Source organism: Ricinus communis, chromosome 9, assembly GCF_019578655.1.
Source record: "Ricinus communis isolate WT05 ecotype wild-type chromosome 9, ASM1957865v1, whole genome shotgun sequence".
Taxonomy (NCBI): Eukaryota; Viridiplantae; Streptophyta; class Magnoliopsida; order Malpighiales; family Euphorbiaceae; genus Ricinus; species Ricinus communis.
In genome coordinates, this window is record NC_063264.1 from 1994167 (window position 1) to 2015932 (window position 21766).

The following is a 21766-nucleotide window of genomic DNA, read 5'->3' on the forward strand; positions in this document are numbered from 1 at the left end:
TAATATTATTGAATCTTTTCTATTATGTTTAGCTAAAGTCATTTGTCCAGAACCAGTGGAGCTAGCATGAATTACAGAATCCAGACCCTTTTGGCAACTGGAAACCCATATTTCCTTCAGAATTTAAGAAAACAAGAAATTTTAGCAACTGAACCTATATAAAATTATGTACATGATTGAAACATTGCAAGAAAATAATTTTCAAATTACATTTACAGCAGCGTGGCTAGTGTATCAAAATGAGGCCAATCGGGTACTCAACAGTTTGGTACAGGTTGATCAACTGATACCGGTCTTACTATGCCTTTCCCAACCCTAAAGTATTTTTCCCCTTACTAGACGTTGAATGGTTTTCTGGGGGTGGGAACTCGGTTTTCCATGGACTGCAGTCTTTGTTTGAGGTGAAAAACTTCAACCTGCATGGCAACATGATGCAGTGACAAAATGATTAAAGCAATACAGAGAGAATTATCTCGAGTATCGACTCGCCTATAATCTCAAAGAAAACATAGACAGTGATTGCTATAAGTGATAATAAATTTCTAATGCTATAGGCATTTCGAGTGCCAAGGGTTCACGGCAAGATAAGATTAGCTTTGAAGATAAAGAATAGCAAATGTATGATAATCACAATCTGATGGTTCAATGAAAATTTCTTGGCCACTCTAGGTGCACGTGTATGTATCGACACCCCCATGTCGCACAAGTCCACCACGTATGTGGAATTTATACCATTAGCAAGTGGTGTACATACACCTTGTGAAGGCATGTATTCTGTAAAACTGTGACAGTTTTTAAATAAAAAAAATTGAAAAGCTCGAAGGAAGAGAAACTTCAGGCATACATAATCTTGAAGACTCAGATGTTAAGTGACCTAGATATTACTTCATTATTCTAGCAAATTTGTTGGTCTGTGCATGGTTATATGTGGGCAACATAAAGTTCAAGAATCTGTGAAGAATTATCATGCTTTCATTTTACTTCCCCTCAGTTTTTGATCTGGAGTCGTTACCTGTAGTTGGAATGCTCTTGCTCTTTCCCCAGTGAGGACTCCCCTAGTAGAATGTAGCTCCTACAAAATATCTAATCAATCAAAATCTAAATATCAATTGATCAATGTTCATTCAAAAGTGCCTCATTCAAAAGTACCTTCTGTGTATCATCCAAAACTGCCTTTAGGAAAGCCACATCATGCTCAAGTCTTACGTTGTCAGAATGGACAATATTTGATAAGCTGTTGGCCTCTTCTTGAGCTAATTCTACACCAGCTAGCTTCTCTTTTAGCAACTCCATCTCCCTCAGTGTGTCTGTCAATTTTCTCTCAATCTCCTGTCTACTTTTTAGAACAGATGATAGATTTTTCTCTGCAGCTTCTCTACTTGCCAATGCAGCTGCCAATTGTCCTTCTAGAACCCCATTCTTTCTTATTAGAGAAGCTATTTTTGTTTCATACAATTGATATATACTTGAATGAGCCCCTCCTGTCATACCATCAGGTTCTGATACTAATGCATCCTCATTTTCTACTAGATGGTTCTCAACTCCTTGGTTCTGGGAGTGTGAATTTTCAGAGTCAAATACACAAGATGTCTCCTCCGCAATAATTTTGCCTATAGAAATGTTAGTCTGATTTGATGTATCAGATTGATTTATTCGGTGATCCACAGCCTGAAATCAAACCCATGCTAACGTTAATAGAATATTAAAACTGTGCTTAATAAGTATTGCAATTCATATAACACCAAGAGGCTCAAAATTAATAAAGATAAATGCTGAGAACTCCAATCAACTTACCAGTGATGAAAAAGATCCATCCTCTATGTTCTTTGCCATCTTAACAGCAGCACTATGCTCTTCCTCGTGAAATTGCTTGCGCAGTGAGACATTGCCAGAAACAGAATTTGGTTCAACAAGTGTTTCTGACAAAGATTTTCTACCGGAACCATGGTGCTCAACTACAGATGCTAAATTTTGTCTTGCAAGGGTATCAACTGAACGCTGGGAAGAACCGGCATTAAGTTGTGCAGCCAGCGCTGTGGAAGATGAGCGTTTCCCAAACAATGGTCCAGGACCTTTACCAGCAGCAGATTGTCGACTCATGGATTCACTCTTATCCATGCCTATAACTTCAACCTGTAATAAAAAGTAAGGCAAGGTTATTGGTTTTTAGAAAAATCAACTCCTATGGAGTAATGTGATTTCATTCTCCAACCTGATTTGATGGCTCCTTTTTAGACCCTCCAAACGCAACAAGAAAATCCTTTTCCTTGTGTTGCACGAGCACCAGGCTAAATCCCTGTGAATAAAAAGATTATTTAGACAGACAAATATGATAAGAAAGAACAAGAAGCTGCAGTCATGATACCAAGAAAGGCATTTAAAAAGCCCTCATTTAATATTTTGTATGTGTAATTTAATTTAATATCTTAAGAGTCAGAAAAATTAGATTGTAAATGGAAGATTCTTTTTTTTTCCCAGTATATGGAAGATTCACTTAGCATAAATGTCTCTAAATTATTATTTTTTTAAAAAAAAACCATTCTGCTCCAAGAAGTTTCAGCTACAAGATGCATTTGAATAAATTGCATACACCATCCATCAGTTACATATCAGTCCCATGGATGTATGTTAACACTGTAACCTTGTTGATTGTGATAGAGGATGGGGATGATGCAAAGGCCACAGACCACTCCACTTTCACAATATCAAAAATCAAAGTTTCAGAATGCCCTGCAGGAATAATCAGAATAGGTATCAACACCTCGCAGCAATGAGTGTATGACAGCATGGTAAAAAGTAGACAGATGACCGTGCCCATAAATTAAGAATGAGAAAGAGAAAAATGTTGAGGGCGTGTAGAAGGTCTCAAACATCTAAGTCACTGCAGCTAAAAGTAGAATAAAAGCTAGCAATTCAATTGCACCATCTTGAGCTTGAGGTCAAAAAATTCATTGCTGCAATGCAATATGAGAGTGACAGCTTAAAGAAAATTATCCCTTTCTTTCAAAAACAGGTAAAAAGGATGAAGTATATGCTGCTTAGCTCATGTGGCGTACGTTTTTTTCTGCTACCACCCCCTCCTATGTACCATTTAGTTCCACACAGCACTCCACAACAACCAGCCCTGGGAGATGGATGGAATCCCTGGATCTTTATTCTTGACCAAACCATCTGAGAAGAAAAATAACACATTAAATGTAATATACTATGAAGTCAATATAATGCGGACAGAAAACTGTGAACATGGCAATAATAAGAATAGTTTTAAGCACCGTTTCGAAGTCAAGTGAATACAAGTCATTCAAAGTCCGGGACTTTGATGTTCCTCCAAATATAAGAAGCATTTTATCATCATAGAGAGCAGCCACATGGTTACATCTTGGAGATGGTCCTGTTCCTCTGCATGTACAAAAGTAATGCTAATGGAAAAACTTAATGCATATTACGGTTATGTAGATTGGAGTGCTGTGCAGCAAAATGATTCACTCACGTGCAATGTAAAGGGAGCCATGTTAATGACTTTAGGTCAAACATATGCAGATCATTCAGTTTTCTCCTTTTAGCATCTTCACCCCCAAATAAAATTAGCACAGAGCTCGCCCTGACTACTGTATGACCACTGCGAGCAACCTGCAACGCATATGTATCCCTCATCAAGAAGCTATTTTACAGAGAGCCAATCTAAATTAAACCTTTCATCACAAAACAGAAAACGATATAAACAATTTGAAGATATAAAGAAGGGAGTGATTTGGTAACAGTTGCAAGAAGTCCCAAAAGATCGTATCTCTTGCTAAATCAAGCTTTGAACTGAAATTGTCAGAGCAATATCAGTTGGGTTGTGATGGTACCGGAACATCTCCCTTTGCTTCTAAAAGAGACCAACATTCTGTTTCTGTGTCAAATGCCCATACTGCAAAAGCCAGAAAGAGCATTAGAGTAATTCCATAGGAGAACCAAGCAAGGGCATTATGTGATAAACACAGATCCAACCTGAAATTCTGTCAGTGGAAGGATCAGTTTTTCCTCCAATTAGAAGTGCCTTCTTCCCCCAAGCAACCTAGGCAAGGCAGATAGCAGAAGCTATTTAAATGACTTGCATACCAAAACTACAGAATCAAATAATAATAAAAAATGATATTTGATTACTGAAAAACAGCACATAATGCACCTGAAACACATAAAATGTCCATGCAACACATCCAATATCCGAACTTTTGTATTCTATCAATCATTGGTTATAGGAAACATTCAGGAGTATTATTTTGTTTCGTCATCTCCTGCAAGCTTTCCACTATAGCTTAATATGCCATGTTCAGAACTTGGTATAAAACATAAATATTACTTTCTTAGCTAAAACATTAGGAAAATAACTTAGCAGCCCCTTTCACCTAAACAAGATTCAGCATAACATATCATAAACTAGAAAATCACAATAGTGTGAAAAAACATAGAAAACAATAGGCCAAATTTGAAGAACACAATGCATGATAAGGCAGTTTTAGAGAGTAGTCATGAGAAGCTATGTGACCGTACCAGACTGTGCCCCTTGCATGCAGGGATCTTTAATGGTAGGCTGCTGGGTGACAAGTAGAGTTTCGACGAAATTGTGGTCCAAGTAAATTGGTCAAAATTAAGCACCTGAAATATGAAAAGAAATACATTAACTCCAACGGTACAGATCATGAGTAATTGCCTAGTCATACAATTTAAACAAAGATTAGAGTGATCAATTCAAATGGGTGCAACAGAATCCTAATTCATGTAATGTAATGCAAGATTTCCTTTTCCATGTTTGTAATGAGCTTCAAACCTCTAAAAGAAAAAAGAAACATTATTTACCTGTACATCATCCAATAATCCATTTCCAGATTCACCACCAACCACAATCATCTTGTTACCTATCACAGTTGCTGCATGCTATTCAATCAAAAAGTAAGGTTTCTACTTTTAACTTAAAACATATGCATAAGAAGATAACCAGTAGATTTAAATCCTATCTTACATTGAAACGAGGTGTGGGTTTGTCTCCAGCTATAGACAACACCATCCAGTTCTCAGAGTTCCCTGATGTAGTAGAGCTATTAGTCTCAGGTGGAGCAGACGGACACTGACAATCAAGCTCATCAGAATGACTAGTTGTAGGGGCAACACCTTCACTCTAAAGAAGTATAATCGAAGAGCTTAGCAAAGTGTACAAAAGCCCAACAGTTCTAGTCCAAAATCAAACAAGTTAAGAGCATACATTGGGATTGTTAGTTCGTTTTTGAGGTCTAATAGGACTTCTAGTCACAAGTGCTGAATCTGAGAGCTGAACCTTCTTCACTCTGAATGACAAAAAGTAATGGCATCACAAAAGTAAGTAACTTTGGTACAAAACTGAATTATGAACTACCAGTCAAAAACTAGCTGTAAATTGGGTTATGTACCAACTTCAAATAGGTGCATTTCGCAGCTAATCTTTAAATTTCCTCTACCCATTGTTGCAATTACTTAAATTTAGGACAAAAATGACAATAATCACCAAAGCAAATAAAAGATAAAGAGGCATCAAAGATATAACTGAAGTAAACATAAATAAGGTTATAAAACAACTGACCTGCCAAGTTTCATGCGTCTACCTGAGAAACTAAACATTTTGGTTGAACTATAACTTCAAAAGAAAGACCTTCTCTATCACCACCAGAAATCAAGTTGCTTTCAACAAAACCCTAAATTTTTTAGCAAAGACATTAACATTATCAAGAAATGCCATTCAAACAGAGTGTCAGGACAATAAAATCTGAAGAAAGGGTCTCTAGAAGCAGTAACAAACGTAAGAACGGACAGCGGAAAAAAAAGAAAATACAACACAGTTACTGGGTCCTTGAGAAAAAAAAAATAAAGAGATGAGCTTACCTATCAAAAAAGACATCTGACAGAAAACAAAAGTGGACCCACGTTTGGTTTCTGCTTAGAAAGTAAGACTAAAGAGAAGAAGACGCAAAGATTCCACAAAGAAAATGAAAGTAGAATCAAGTACTCATATTACAATGGCTGGTCCAAGTAAACTAAAAAGAAAAAAGCTGGTTCTTTTTTTAAGTGAGAGAGAAAGGTGCTTTCTATTAGTGAGCTGTAAGTGAAGAGAGAAAGGTTCCTCTGAGTTATGGCATTTGTCCTCTTTGGCTTTGTTTGGTGATTCTGATTCAGATAATTATTTTGTTTTTAGGATCTCATCACCATATAATTGGATCAATACTTTACTTGTATTAGATTAAACTCTGAAAAGACTTCCTTTTTTTATTGTTAATAAGATAACATCTGTAAACTAAAAGAAATACTTTTACCTCTCTAACATAAAGAGTTGCCTAAATTATGAAGTTTGGCATTTGTAAAACTATGAAAGCTGAAGATCAGGGGCTGTTAATGGCATATTACTAGTATAATAAACTTGAGGAGGAGAGACAGTGTATAGTAGAGTTGTAATTAGAGTAATGATGAGATAATTATTTAGTAGTTAAGTAAAATAAATACACTCTACACTACACTAGTACGTGAAATGGGAAAAGAGAAAATTAAATAAAAAAGGACCGTTGAGTTAAGGGGGCTCCAACTTCAAGACAAGAAAATGAGTTTTTATTTTAATTTTTTAGATAGTCGAGGCATAAATAATCCGACAGAGGAGAAAAGCCAATTTACATTAATTGTGTGCGGCAGTGGAGCCATCTGCAGCGTCAATAATAATAATAATAACAAGGTGACTGTTCTGGTTCTGATTGAGTGCCTCTTGGGACTTGAGCTGTGCACAAAATCATCGAATCTCTTCTTCCCACGTGTTCTTACCTTCTCTCTACTTCTGTTCGGATCTTTTAAACTTTCTTTTTCCCAGGCCCATCCCACTACAATTATTAATAGGCCTACAAACTAATCTCTCCAGGACTAAACCGCTCCAACCGTAAGCCCAGTTCAAAAGAATTGTGTTTCTCACCAAACCCAGCCCACTTTCCCCAGTTCTTCTGATACATAAATTGCTCCATATTAATATAGAATAAGACCCTTTGGAGCTTCAATGTTCATTAAACTCCCTCATTAGTAAATTTAACCTTATTAAGGTCTGAATTTATGTACTTAATTCATTTTAAAAGGAAATGATGTATTTTTCTTTATTTAGAAAACTAAAATATAAAAGAAAAAAAATTATAATTCTATATTTTTCTATTTTTATCACAAGGTATGTTTTCAGACCAAATAGCAACTTTTATTATAAATAATAAAATGTTCCTCTCAATTTACAAATTTTGTTTCCATTCTGATGAGAAATTGGAAAAAAAAAAAAATTGTTATTATTTTTCTATCCTTTTTTTAAAATTACTTTCCTCTTTTATTTTTATTTTTATCTTTCGTTGCCTTCTTTATACCAGACATATAGATAATTATTTAAAAAAATTATCGTAATTAAGTTTAAGTATCTGAAAATTTTTAAACTTGTTAGATAGGTCGAACTCAAATTCGAAGGAGATGATTTGAGTTTCTTTTCTTTTTTGTTTCTTTATGGGAAAATTAGATATTAAATTAAAATAAATTTGTTCATTAATCGAATGTCTGAAAATGTAACTCAACGTGAAAAAAAGAAAATGGAAAATAAAGTCCAACAATAACACAAACTGCAATATTATTATAGCAAAAAAAGAAAGAAAAGACATAAGATTGCAGTACACTAATGATTACAGTACAAAAAGGATTAGCCATGCATCATACAACTACTCCCGTTACAACTATGTCATAATCTCAACACACACAGAGTACTCATAATCCACTCGACAGTACTTTAATTACCAGTAATATATATATATATGTTTATTTAAGTAGCATCAACCATGCATATATATAATATAATATCTTTATACCCATAAAGCTCCAGCACGTCTAAGCATAGGGATCAAGGAACGGTTAAGGTGAAGGCTCATAACCTCATTAGCACCACCAACAAGTTCACTACCAATGAAAACTGCTGGCAAAGTTGGGGACCCAAGTCTTGAAAGTGCTTGCTCTATTTCCCTTCCTCTAGCCATCTCATCAAGCTCATGCACAGCTGGGTTAACCCCAAAGTCACATAACAGCGTCTTGATGGCATGGCACATGCAGCAAGTGCTCCTGCTGAATATCACCACTGGCCTTTCTGCTGCCAACTGTATCACTCTCTCCATTTATAATTACTTGAGAACAGGTTGCAATGATTTTGTGATGTGGGTTTCTTGCTTTCTTGGTGCGTGATATTGAGGTGAATGGAGAGGGATATATATATAGGGTTACATAAAAGAAAGATGATTGAATATGAAGCTTTTTGAAAAAAAAAAAGGGCTTGGGTCGGTTTCGAAATTCCTCTATTTTTGTTCCATTAAGAAAAATAAAGTAAAGCTATTGCAATTCCAATTGCACGATTGAAGAATCTTTCATACGGAAAAAACAAATAATAAAAAATAGGGACGTGTCCTTTGAGTACGGTTTCACATAAATGGAACACCGACAAAATCCCCACATTCTTTTGGTTTTTCTTCATTTTTATCCTAAGTTCTTCTTCTTCTTCTTCTTTTTTCCGATCTTTTTCTCTGTTTTCTTTTTTTAAATTAAATTTAGCGCTCTAATTGTAGATATAAAATTATGTTAAAATGAGCATCAGAATTCAAATCTCATCGAATAAAAAAAGGAATTAAATTTCTGGTTTAAATTTATCAGTAGCAAATTGGGCTTATAATTGGGTTTATGATTCCATGAAATATTTTTAATTTTGAGCTTTCTATTATCAGTAATGATTAAAGAAGATGTAAGACTTAAAATTAAAATAACGTTCCTTTTTCTTTTCGTTATATGTATGCAAATATATGCAATCGGGAAGCATATATAAATGTGATGATGTGCGTGAAGTGGGAAAAAGAAGTTGGATTTATCCAATTGGGACCTTTTGTGATCGTAACAGGATTCGAATCCAATTCAAAGAATTAAATGGAACACAGACAGCCATGGTGAAAGAGAAGGTTAATCAGAGATAGGCCAAGTGTTCATTTAGTGCATATAATTATCATACATCTCGTTCAGAACAGCTAAAAGAAATCAATAAATTAAAACTCTTCATTTATAATATAGGGTTTCAGATTTCGATGTGTGTGGAAGTGTTGAGAAAATTCAGAATGAGTGCTAAAAATTCCATTGTGAAATATAAGAATATAAGGAAAAGTATCATATATTTTAAACAAAAACCTCTTTTTTTTTTAAAAAAAAAAAGGTAACTAAATTGAGTAATGCTATAGATAGCAAATGCTAAAAATTGCAAGGAGCCAAATAAAAAAAAATGGTAAATTTTAAATCTTTTGAAAATATTTAAGGCACATAACTCTAAGATTTAAGAGGACTCTATGTTCATATTGAAGAGGACCAAATTGCTCCATATTTATATTAATCAATAATAATTTCAAACCCATTTCAGTTCAGTTATAAATATGGACCAAATTGCTCCATATTTATATTAATTAATAATAATTTCAAACCCATTTCAGTTCAGTTATCAAAATGATATTCATTATTTGAATATTCATCACTCAATCTCCTCTAATTATGCTCAGAAGTTGATAAATTTTCATTAAAAAGATGTGTATGATGTTTTACTTTATATATATTGAAAGTTAACCCATTCAATTCTTTTCAATATGGAGAAGAGAACAAGAATTGATGTCTTGGAGTCAGGTATATATATTTTTCTAAGGCCTAATCGCAAAAGAAAAGTCAAATATTCTTTTACTAGGAGCAATTATGGTTCATCCTTTTAATTTTGTCAAAACAACTATTTGTGATCATCCATTAACCATGTTGGTCAGAATTAGATGGGATGATACTCTGATAGGTTTTTTAATGCCACAATACTCAAAAACTAGCTGTGGTTAATCTATTTCTTCTTATGCTAGAAACCAACATTCTTTTTTCCTTCTGAACATCCCCACCTACGACCCCTATCATCAATTCCTCATTTTCTTTCTCCAAAACCCAACTCCACCTCTATCTCCAAAGACATGGCAGCCCAGGGTGGTGTCAAGAATTATGTTTGTTGGCTATGATATTCTTTCTTTCTTGCTTTTTTTCCTTTTGATATATGTTTAAAGAAATACAGAATTGAACCTTTATATTTTCTCATCTTTTGAATTAAAAAATTGGTTTTGAATTTAGAAATTGAAATCTTTAGGATTGAGGGTAAAGGTAGCAGTGGTTATGGTTTTATTAATCGGTAGAGGAGTTTAACCGTTGATAATTATTAAGAATTTTTGCAAACACGAATTTCTGTAGTAGAGTAAGTGAAAGTAGATGATTTTTGCATACTTTTGAGCAGAGATTTCCTTCTGGATAAACAGAGAAATGGAAAGTAGTTTTGTTTGTTCTTGTGATCATATCGTATCTATGGATGCCAATGATCTCAGCCTTCCTCTTCCCTCCCTTTCGAGCACACATTTCCTCCACCAATTAAAGCGACCGTACTTTCAAGGAAGGAAGATAGATGCCCCAAAGGTCCCCTTGCCCTAACATCATCACTTCTCTCTCTCTCTATCTGCACGCCCTGTCATTTTAGTTTCAAGTTTATTATTATTATTTATTATTGTTGTTACACTAAAAGTGTTTTTTCATGATTTTATTTCATTTTTGAAAGCTATTTTTACCTTATAAATTAATAAATTAATTTTCTGAGAAATTCTAGAAAAATCCCAATTACATTATAAAATAAAGCTTTTTCACTTTCTTCTTTCCTACTTTTTAAGTGACGATTCAAATCCTTGTCATTTTAGCATTAAAAAAATTCACATGCGCCCATACATAATACCGATATTCCTTACAAATGATACGTTCTTTTCAAAGTCACAGATATTGATCAAGTATATATCCAGAACCTCTGAGGTTCATTACCCTAAAGTATAGATACATTAAGGTATATATATCTGTCCATACCCTATAACTGGCTCAAGTCGAGGGCCAAGGGTCATATATTTTAGGGTTACTCTACCACCATGTCACGTATACTCTCCACTTCTCAATCAATGCATGCAAACACGCATGCATGGGATCATCTCATGTTGCATGTTTCTGGAGCAAAACTACATATACTTCTTAACCTAGCTACCTAACAACCATGCTTTAAAACATTTGGGCATGTTGGCCAGTGGTGAATCCAGAAAATTTTATCAGCAGAGCACAAGAAATTAATATGGACTAAGGACAAATATAAAGAAATAATAAGGATCGGAGAGAATTGACAAATGAAGGGTAAGATAAAAAAATAAAAAAAAAGTTAATAAAGATCAGGGGCAAGGAAAGTTTATAAAAATCTGAGACCTTTGAGAGGATAACTGTAGAAATCAGTTAGAGTAATAAATAGAAATTAGAAAAAGAAATTATAATAACATCTTTAAGGTATTAAAATATAATTTTGAGGGTCAGTAGAGACAACCTCACCGGCCTCCAAATAGAATCGCCACTGGTCTTGGCATGAGTTTATCTGTTAGTCTTAGCAAATAAGTTGCAATGAGCTTTGGATTTTGGTGTTATCATGTGCATGTAATACATATTGATTTTCTATTCATGGCTGTTGCATGGATGAGAGGGAGATGCATTTGTATGTATATATGGACATATGCATACACGTAGCTTAATCAGCAGCATCTAATGAACAGACAGAGAGAGGAAGAGGATAAGATACCCAGAAAGAAAGGAGAGAGTGGAAAAAGAATGTCAACTTTACACAAAATAATAATGATAAAGAAAAATGCGAGGACGTATCCTGGCATCACATTCATAAAAATACATATATTAGTTTCTTATTTAGTTTAATTTTTTATTTGTTCGGCTGATGATGAGAGATATATACAATCCCTATCTCTTACATACATTTATATTCTCCTGCCTTTCTCAAGAAAAAGAAATAAAGGGAAAGCCATGTGAAGAACAATTATATATATATATATATATATATATATACTCTTTGCCTTTCCTGCTGCCTTTTCTAGATACGAAAACACAAAGAATACACTGCTACCTTCCCTCCATAATCAAAAGGCATTTTTAATTCATGCTTTATGATGATTTCTCTTTTTAGTTAATTATTAATTTCATCTTGAGGTGTCGGATCTTGATCATGATCGTGTCAATTATATAACTATTCATATGATAAATTATTACACTCATCGTGTTGAGCTAATTAATATTTGTTATGTGATGCTTTCTTGTTAATTAGGATGTATATAACTAAAAATAACGATGAGTGTAATAATTTATCATATGAATAGTTATATAATTGACTAAACAAATAATTATTCTTTAAAATATATCATTACTTCAATCATATCTATCTTTTTTATCTAATAATTCATGGTTATAATAATACTATTTATTGTGAGTTGCATCAATCATTTTCCTATAATTAAAAATGATGTATCCATATAAGAACGTGCAGGAATATGTAGAGAATAACTGCTGCATTATCCCGATCTTGACAAATGAATTTATGTAAGGTTATCTTTTATATGTACCAAAAATTTTCTAGATTTTGATTCTTATGCATACATCGCATACCATAGATTTAGACATCATCGATCATTCAATTTGATGATCGGCTTAAAAAGTCTATATATGCTGCATATGGGAATTTCGACCGAAATCTGCACATAATCTTTATCTCAGAAATTCAAGTTGTTTTTTTTTTTTTTTAAAATAACAATTTGATCCACGAACAATCTATGTTTGGTAATGGAAGTGACTGTCTGATACAGTAAACAATTTCTTTAGCAGAAGAATATGCTGATTTGAAGAGATCAGAGATCAGAGAATGATAGCTTTATTAATTGGGTCCTTGGCTAATTATTCACATACTTAAAATTCATTAGTTTGGTGTCTAGACCACCAAATCATCTTGCATATGCATTCTATTCGCAGAGGAATTAATTAAACTCAATATCATTTTGGATATAAAATAACAATTCATTCTTGAATGAGTGGTAGCTTTCAGTATTTAAATCCGCTAGATACTTTTGATTAATTTCAGACAAAATCTAGAACTTTTAGCTGCTGGGTCATATGACACAAGCAACAATGTATTGCTAAGAAACAAAACTTAGAAAAAAGAAAAGAAAATCAAAACAAGATAAGAAAACAGGATTAGAAAGAAAAACAGAAAGCTATGTATATCCGACAGTCAATGTCAACTACATCAATTTCAAGTCTCAACAATGAGATGATCGAAGTTTATCTGCAAAAAGTTCGATAAAGGGCATCTCATAGTGGAGAAGAGAAGCATGTTGTCTTCCTTGGGAAAAATAAATGTTACTTGTAAAATTGGGTTTCATAAAGAGAACAACTCAAACGGCAACTCAATTTCAAGAAAACATGATCATGCAACAGGCAGTGTAGAAAAATGGCATGCCTACAGATCGATTGTTTGAAGAAGTGGATAGGAATCTGTTCAGATGGCTGGTTTCTATCAGACCAATGGATCTCCTTTCTCAATATATTTTCTGGATTACACCCATATACGAATGATCTGTCATCCATATACGTTATCCCTTTTTGAGTAAGATAGAGAATATAATTGGCTTTATGGACCAACTTGGCTTAGCTTGCTACAGTCAGCTGCAATTCAAACAAGATTCATTATCAGGGCTCTTAACTATGTCTTTCAAAATATATTCTAACTAACAGCACAAACCCTTCTTGAGAGCTAATTTTGCTTAATTTATGATGAATTCCGGAAGCAGAACAGATAAAAGGTTTCAAGTATTAATATATATATATGCGCGCGCGCTTTAATAAAATTTATAAATGAAATAAAAAATTATTAAATTAATTTTTTGAGTTAGAACTTAACTAATTAACGACGTCCTGTATAGACCATAACAGTTTCGATTATCAGAATTTCAAGATGTTAACATATCAATGATGGCATGATGCAAATATATTTATATATGAACCTGTCACCTTGTCAATTAACGTTATACATATTATCCTATCCAAAGTTGACATTCCACAAACCTTACCCAATCAAAACTTTATAAACATGGTTATTACAACCAAGTCCACATGCGCTACCAGTGGCAGTACTTGATCTGATGATCATATATATATATATATATATATATATATATATATATCTGTCTCCGCAAAGCAAGAGTACCGTACGTTATAAAATTATTTCCTTTCTTTTCTAATTTTACTTTCGGCAGCATTTGGCTTATCCATGTATATGTATACAGTCTTTTAGATTCTGGGCACAACTAGGTTAATTGTCTTGTGGCAATTAAACCACACAAGTCACTATCATTACAATATTAATTTTCAGCACCATGCTGATCTAAGAAAAAGAACCCAAAAAATAATATTTAACAAAAAGAAGAAGGAGGGATTAGGCATCATATCCAAATATCTCAAGGAATTTCAACTTTTCTTTTGCTTCTGTCATTGCCTTGTATTAAACAATGCAAAAGAAATTCATTTCCACCACCTTCCTCACTTGTTTGCCCCTCTCTTTCTCTCTATATATAAAGCTCCCAAGAGCTCTATATACTTGCACCATCACATCTCAAGCTTACTCACAGACTTCATATCTATTACAAAACCAACATTTCCTCCGCCGTGCTCTCTCTCATTGCTGTCAAAGTAAATCTCTTGAAGAGTTTTCTTTTTTCTTTTTCCTTTTTTTCTTTTAAATCTGAATATCGATCCTTCAAATTAGCAATCTTTATCAGCCACATTTTAACGTGTAAAGCACGCATTCAATAGATGGATAGAGTGGCGAAGTTGGCGTCGCAAAAGGCAGTGGTGATCTTCAGCAAGAGTTCGTGCTGCATGTGCCATGCGATCAAGAGATTGTTCTATGAACAGGGAGTTAGCCCAGCAATTTATGAGCTAGATGAAGACTCAAGAGGAACAGAAATGGAATGGGCCCTTATGAGGCTAGGGTGCAACCCTTCGGTCCCTGCAGTTTTCATTGGAGGCAAATTCGTTGGCTCTGCTAATACTATCATGACTCTTCACCTTAATGGCTCCTTGAAGAAATTGCTGAAGGAAGCTGGAGCTCTATGGCTTTAGTAGCTATCAATTCCCAGTGCAGCCTTTTCAGGCCGTTCTTAATCATACTAAGTTTAAAATAAATATTAATAACTAACTAATTAAGATGTATTTTCCGCTTCTTTCCTGTTTCCTTTTTGTCTTTAACATCTGGCGGCTGTCGAAAGTATATCCGTATTGTATGGAAAATAATCTATAGAGTCTATAGATATATCCCAGTGTAAATATCATTATGTTTGAATTTATTATAATACAATGTTTCATGTGACTATTACATATATCTGTCTTTTTTGAATTTCATATGTTTGATGATTCTTTCAACAATTTGCTTCATGACCGGTGAGCTAGCTGACAATGAAACATATATAACATAACATTATATATCTATATGTGGCCCTAGCTGGCAAAGAAAATTGTATATTACAAAACAAATACATGGTTTATATTGCTGTTAGTATTCAGATTAAAATATACAGTTAATAGGTTAATATCATTATTTATTTTTTTGAGAATATAATAATTAGTGCATAGACTCAAAAAGTCTAAAGATTCTGAGGTCACAATTACATATAGATGAAAGGGTCACTTCCATCCACAATATGGAGTAAAAATTGAAATTCTCTAGTTAGTACGTGGCGTAAGCTGAAAAGGATATTGCGAATGTCGTTTTGAGACAAAAAATAGAGGATATATTCGCAGAGCAGCTAAATCTATATTATTAGGAGACTTATTCTTGCTTGTGGTGGCATTGTATTATCGTGAAGAAATCTAATGACCTTTGGATGTCTTGTTTGGTGAGGTTCCTCTCCAAGAGGCCAAACTAACGATTTAGGTAAACATTCTTTTCTTCTTTTTTAATCGATCCATCCTTAATGCTTTTATTATTTAGAGGTAAAAGTTTGGTATTATATTATCATATTATAAAGCTAGCCATCATATGCCCCCCTTTCTTCTTTGGGTACTTCTTGAGAAAGGTTCCTCTACTGTTTTCTGAGCTGAGCTTTACTTGTTGCATGAATTTATTTGCTTATATACGAAATGTAATAAAAGGGGGAGAGAGAGAGAGATTCAATATAATAAAAACCGTTATAAGTATTATTGGCTGATTCACAGTTCATAAGTTAATTTCGGTTCTGACGTAACTAGCCAATCCAGTCACCATTTTCTGATGCCAGAGTTTTGGAGTTTCAAAAGGCAATAACAAGCTAGAAATTAACTGTGTGTGATTGCATGTGAATTATCCCCAATAGCTATATCTCTTTTACGCATCAAAATCTTGAGCGAGAACAGTTCAAATGAAAAGAAAAAGTTGATTAAATGAGAGCATTGATGCATGTAAAAGAGGAACAAGATGGTGAATCTGTGAAAGAATGTGACCACCATTCTTGAGAATTTTCTTTTTCAGTATTACATATATATATATAAATAGATGACCACTACTCTTTGTATCTTCCAATTCCTCTATGGTCCACCATTTGTCATCATGCTGACACATATAACAATGCACTTCTTGGGTTTTTATTCTTTGTCAATGTTGTTGCTTCCATTACCTATTCATCTGTATAGAGATGTGCATATATTAGTTTAATCGCCAATTTTTATTTCTTTATCCTTTTATTACTTTTTTTTAGTTATAACAGTAATAGTATTTATAATTTAGTATTGTGCTTCCTATCGAATATTGAAAATTAAAATGTGACTATTCTTTTCGAAGATTTTAAGAGTATATTCTTACGTCAATCTAGTGTATTTAAAGAAATTTTATTTTCTCTAGATACTAATCTCAAGAATCAAACCAAATTTTATTGATATGAATTTTTTTTTAACCACTTTAACTAATAAAAAATTCATTCATAATTAAATTCCTTATTTAAATTAAATTGAAATGTAACATATACATGTATATGCTCAACAACTCCATCACTATTAAGCTAAAGGCATAGTAGGAGAACTATAGAGTTTGAATGAAAAATTTGGATTTAAAACATATCTTTTCATTCCCTATAATTAGAAAAAAAAAAAAAAAAACATCTTCAAGCTCGTGAAAAATCAAAGAGCCAGCCATATGTATAGCAAGGAATTCTATCATACTTCGTACAGTTATTGTTGTTGATCTTTCATCGTACCATTTCAGCAATTATAAAAATAAAAAAGTATCCCGCTCTCATCCAAGCACTGAATCGATTAAGTTAGGTTATGCTTACATAACTAATAAGGCTTGTTCGATATAGGGGATAAGATCCATATGCTCTTTCTCTCTCGGGTTTTCTTAGAGTATTTCAACTTATGTTATTCATGAACAAACATTTCACCTAATTCTTTTGAATTCCATCCTTTTCGTATTAACCAATTACATCCAAACGTATTACCCCCTATTAGAAACATACAATAGCAAATTTACCTCATTTCCGGTTACACGCTACCTAATCGGCATATATCGAAAAAATTGAATATCAAATTCAACATATATTTAGATGGTAGAACACAGATTGTGGATAGAAATCTTGACTTCACTATTATAAATTAAACCAATTAAAAAGATAGTATTTCTTTTTCTTATACATATACATATAAATTGAAGAGAGAAGGAAATATGCATATCCGACAAAATTAAGTTTTGGTATTGCAAATTGGGGGTAGGAGAGTTTGTGCCTGTGATTGTCCAAGCAGCATGAGATGCCAAAAAGGAGGTAGAGACAGGTTTTGATGGTGCACTCGTATTCTTCCCTATAGCTAACATTTTTAAAGCTATTTAGATTACGCAAATATTCATCTTGTCTATTGTGTGATGGAATTTATTCCACTTTATCATAAAATTGAGAGGCACACACACACATTTATGTTATATTACATATTCCTTTCAGGTTACATTGAATCGTACCCTGACTACTGATGCATGCATGCATGCATATACATTCATATAGGATTTTAGGAATGACAATCTTCTTAGTTCTTATATACAATCAGGGCATTTTATCATTTATTACCCTTAATTTATACTAGCTATTAGCTCAACAATAAATTGAGATTTTTATACAAAAAAAATGTAAATAGCTATATCATTAATTTGATGGTGTGGGTAGTCAAATTTTGGGGCATGCTATATCTTTCTTTTGTGTTTCTGTTTTTTGAAACTTTCTTTTAGAGAAAGTATATGATTTCATCCTATTCCCTTTGTTACATAAATGTGAATTTCATTCTCTTTCACTTTGAAACCAATCAATTGTATCATTATGTAGGGTCAATTTTGCTATAGAAACTGTGCTAACACACTTCAAAATGGCATGTTGTGGACATGCTCAAGCTAGCTATACTGCAAATTTGAGATTTATAACACAGTAAATTACTAGATGTTTTTTGATTGATTTTGAAACATAAGGGGCAAAAAGAAAAAAAAGTGAAATGGGTCTTGTAAATTCCATGTCCATCATTCCTCTATAATATGAAGTTTTGTTTTCTTGTTTAATTTGCAATGCTGTAATGTTTTTTTTTTTTTTTTCTTTGTTGCTTTTAGCTGTCAACTCATTTTCAAAATGCACTTAATCATGTACCAGGTAGGTTAATTACTTTAATTTAGTTGACTAATTAGATTACAATAACAGACCTAGATAGAATAATTATCATCACCATTCAGCTTTATATTATTATTTCTACTCTCATGATTATCATTTTCCCCCTAATTACAAAGAGATTTGAATTAGAATTATTGTATGTTTTTCAGGTGAAAATAATGGGCCATTTTCGGCCCTCAACCCATCACTTATACCTTATTAAGCTGTGCATAAAATCTGGTAATCTATCATTTATATTGTGAATTTGCAATGAGATATTTTCAGGGAGAGAAGTGCTTTCGATTTTATGAAAATTATTGGAATTTGAAAGTCAAAGCTGTCCCATTATTCACTCACATTAATAAATTTTTTATAATTTTATAGTATTTTTTTAAAAGAGAGATAGATATTCTATTAATGAAGATTAATAAATATATAATATAAAATATAAAAATAAATATTAAGCACTAGGAGATATATGTAAAAAAAAACTATTCCTAATAATTATAAAGCGTGTTAAGAGAGTAATAAATTGCAATTATGTAGGAAAAACACTTCACTCGCTAGCACTAAGTCATATATCGACTTTATACGTTTCTTTTAATGAGTTTGATTATTTGACTGTCATATTAAATTTTTTTTTCTTTTTTCACTCTCTCATAGATGGAGAATTTCAACACTTCTATAATAGAGGACCGTAAAACCCTTTAAAAAAATATAATAATATTTTATTTATTAAAATCAATTAATATAACATAAGTAAAAAAGAGAGACTCCTAGACTTTTGTGAACTGTTTCTATAGAAGGGTGCTACTAATTTTATAGTATTGAACTCCAATGAGCTAGAAAAGTAAAAATTATAATTATTAAAACCTTGAACCAGAAAAAAACTGGAAATTTCAAAAACTATCCATCTATTTCACTAATTTAATGCCCTTGAAAGTGAAATTATGAATTGGAATCTACTGATAAATCCGACAACGTAAGGCTGATGTTTGTCTTTTTTGGATCATTGATTCAAAATATTTAGAGCCAATAATCTTCAGGGGACGGCTTAAAGCACAGTTAACGGCAAATCAGTTGGTCAACTTTCTTTGACTGAAGTCAGTCTGGCCACGTGTTTGCTTTGAACTGCTTGGACGGTGGTCAAGTAACTATCTAATTATCCCCAGCAGTCGCTGCCAGTTCTGAAGATAATTGCAATCATAAAGCCGCCGCGGTATACGAATTTATGTCAATAAAAAGTTAAAATAATTAAAATATTGTTACTGATATTATTTTTTCATTTAACAATTTAAAATATCTTGAATAGAGTGATAAATTATTATATTAAAAATTTTAATATAATTGTATATTTAATATTAAAATTTAAATTTTTTATTAAATTATAAAAATTTTATTATTTTGTTTACACACTCTTAAATTATTAATATTATTTTATTGTAAATTTAAAAAAATTTTGTGAAGAATATTGATATAAAATGATGTCTTTTAAGTCATATGAATTTTTTATAATTTTGGTTTTATTTAAGAGATTTTTTAAATTATGATATGAAATTTATATGACTTTTAAGATATACACCAAATTTAAATTTCGAAATCTATATTCATACAAAATAATTTATCATAGACCAAAAACTATGTAAGCTTAATTTTATTAAATAGAATATCTTTTAAATAGTTATTTAAAAATTATTTATAGAAATTTATGTGGCCAGACTGACTTTAGTAAAAGACAATTGACCAGCTGATTTGCAGGGAATAATCTATTAGTAATGCTTAAGCCAAAAGTGCTTGTGCTTACCTCACAAAATCGTCTAAATATGGTATATAAGTAGAACTATACATTCAATTTTTTATAAAAATGAGATGCAAAAGAGTCAAATAAAAACTATTAAAAATCATAAGAAAACTGAAGAGAAACGACACGCGTATAAGATGTAAATTTAGAACAGTGGATGTACTACCACCGTATAAACATCTTCTTATTTAAAATATTCAAATATCATAAGCAAGAAAACCTAAAGCTAGATTTTGAACGGAATTTTTTTATATTTTTTTTATTTAAAAGAAAATTGAAAATAAAAGTAAAAGTAGTTGACTGATGATAATCCTGTTAGTAGTCAAACTTTGGAAAGCAGAATGTCCATTTTTGTAAATGCAACTTGTTTGATTTATGGTTAACCCACTACTAACCAAAATTCAATTAAAAACTGACACTACTCCATCATTAACCAAAAGTTTAAATGAACAACTACTGACTGATTTCAAAATTTCAGGCTTCCGGCACTTTCCGAAGAAGGCTGAAAGTAGAAATTGACATCAACCCAATCGAGTATTTTGCTAAAATCATTCATCTCCAAGATCAATGTTTTACAAACGTTTTCAAGAAGCCAAAACAGGTAAAAGAAAACCTGTCTTCTTATCTCGATGAATTTGCTGTTAAACTGTTTGATGAAACGCCTGAAAAGGAAAAATTAAATGATTGAATGTCTTAGATTTGCAGGATTTGAACGTCTAAGATTGATGAATTACGACAAGTACTTGAGGAAAGTAGGATTGGGAAGAGAAGACTGGTATTTCTGGAAGCAAGTAGGCAAGGCTCTGCTATGTACCTACACGCTATTCGGCGTTGCTTGGGTCTTCAATGAAACATCACCACTTGGTTGGTGGACTTTAAAGCCGAGGCCAAAAGAGGAGAGAGAGCTAGCTCACTTATATGAGAGGCGTGAATTTCCATACCCAGGTGATGCAGAAGCAATGGAAGAGTTTATTGCAAAGGGGGGAATGATTGGTACCGCAATTGGGCCAAAAGGGACTGTGGAAAATGATAAAGATTCGTATAATTATCAGAAAGAATTGCAGAATAAGAAGCTTGAACAAGAAGCACAGAAATTGTGGATTAGAATGAGAAATGAGGTTATTCAAGAACTTCAAGAGAAAGGGTATGATGTTGAATGATTACGGTTAGATGCTAGTTAGTTATGACATGGGAGGTAAGGATTTAGTAGGAGTAGTTTGAAATGCCAACAGAAGGTTGTAGTTTTGCTCATAGAATTTCCAAACATGACAGCAGTGAGCAATCAAATATACATTTCGTGGTCTGGCAGGATTTTTCTGCAGCACAGACATCCTCATTA

The 21766-nt window shown here is 32.7% G+C and overlaps 4 protein-coding genes across 7 annotated transcripts; 2 read left to right on the forward strand and 2 right to left on the reverse strand.

The window, feature by feature from the left end:
- Nucleotides 1-139: 139 nt before the first annotated feature.
- On the reverse strand, nucleotides 140-6199 carry LOC8262404 (acyl-CoA-binding domain-containing protein 6). Of its 3 annotated transcripts, XM_002516838.4 has the most exons (17): nucleotides 5899-6199; nucleotides 5600-5711; nucleotides 5246-5327; nucleotides 5006-5161; nucleotides 4843-4920; nucleotides 4537-4641; nucleotides 3994-4060; nucleotides 3852-3913; nucleotides 3491-3630; nucleotides 3273-3399; nucleotides 3057-3171; nucleotides 2642-2730; nucleotides 2213-2296; nucleotides 1795-2133; nucleotides 1150-1668; nucleotides 1013-1072; nucleotides 140-416 (listed from the first exon to the last, which is right to left on the reverse strand). In XM_002516838.4, exons 2-17 carry the CDS (start codon nucleotides 5635-5637, stop codon nucleotides 336-338), a joined length of 2142 nt encoding a protein of 713 aa, XP_002516884.1. In that variant the 5' UTR covers nucleotides 5638-5711; nucleotides 5899-6199; the 3' UTR covers nucleotides 140-335. The 3 variants fall into 3 exon arrangements, with proteins under 3 accessions (XP_002516884.1, XP_048234798.1, XP_025012729.1); XM_048378841.1 differs by lacking the exons at nucleotides 5600-5711; nucleotides 5899-6199 and adding an exon at nucleotides 5430-5487; XM_025156961.2 differs by lacking the exons at nucleotides 5246-5327; nucleotides 5600-5711; nucleotides 5899-6199 and having other exon boundaries at nucleotides 4843-4913.
- Nucleotides 6200-7634: 1435 nt separating this feature from the next.
- On the reverse strand, nucleotides 7635-8276 carry LOC8262403 (monothiol glutaredoxin-S2). Its single transcript, XM_002516837.4, has one exon. It carries the CDS (start codon nucleotides 8184-8186, stop codon nucleotides 7881-7883), a length of 306 nt encoding a protein of 101 aa, XP_002516883.1. The 5' UTR covers nucleotides 8187-8276; the 3' UTR covers nucleotides 7635-7880.
- Nucleotides 8277-14507: 6231 nt separating this feature from the next.
- Nucleotides 14508-15353, forward strand: LOC8262402 (monothiol glutaredoxin-S10). Its single transcript, XM_015717814.3, has one exon. It carries the CDS (start codon nucleotides 14788-14790, stop codon nucleotides 15094-15096), a length of 309 nt encoding a protein of 102 aa, XP_015573300.1. The 5' UTR covers nucleotides 14508-14787; the 3' UTR covers nucleotides 15097-15353.
- Nucleotides 15354-20774: 5421 nt separating this feature from the next.
- On the forward strand, nucleotides 20775-21763 carry LOC8262401. Of its 2 annotated transcripts, none has more exons than XM_002516835.4 (2): nucleotides 20775-21028; nucleotides 21133-21763. In XM_002516835.4, the coding sequence occupies exons 1-2, from the start codon at nucleotides 20995-20997 to the stop codon at nucleotides 21585-21587; spliced, it is 489 nt and encodes a 162-aa protein (XP_002516881.1). In that variant the 5' UTR covers nucleotides 20775-20994; the 3' UTR covers nucleotides 21588-21763. The 2 variants fall into 2 exon arrangements, with proteins under 2 accessions (XP_002516881.1, XP_015573304.1); XM_015717818.3 differs by having other exon boundaries at nucleotides 20780-21028; nucleotides 21125-21763.
- Nucleotides 21764-21766: the final 3 nt, after the last annotated feature.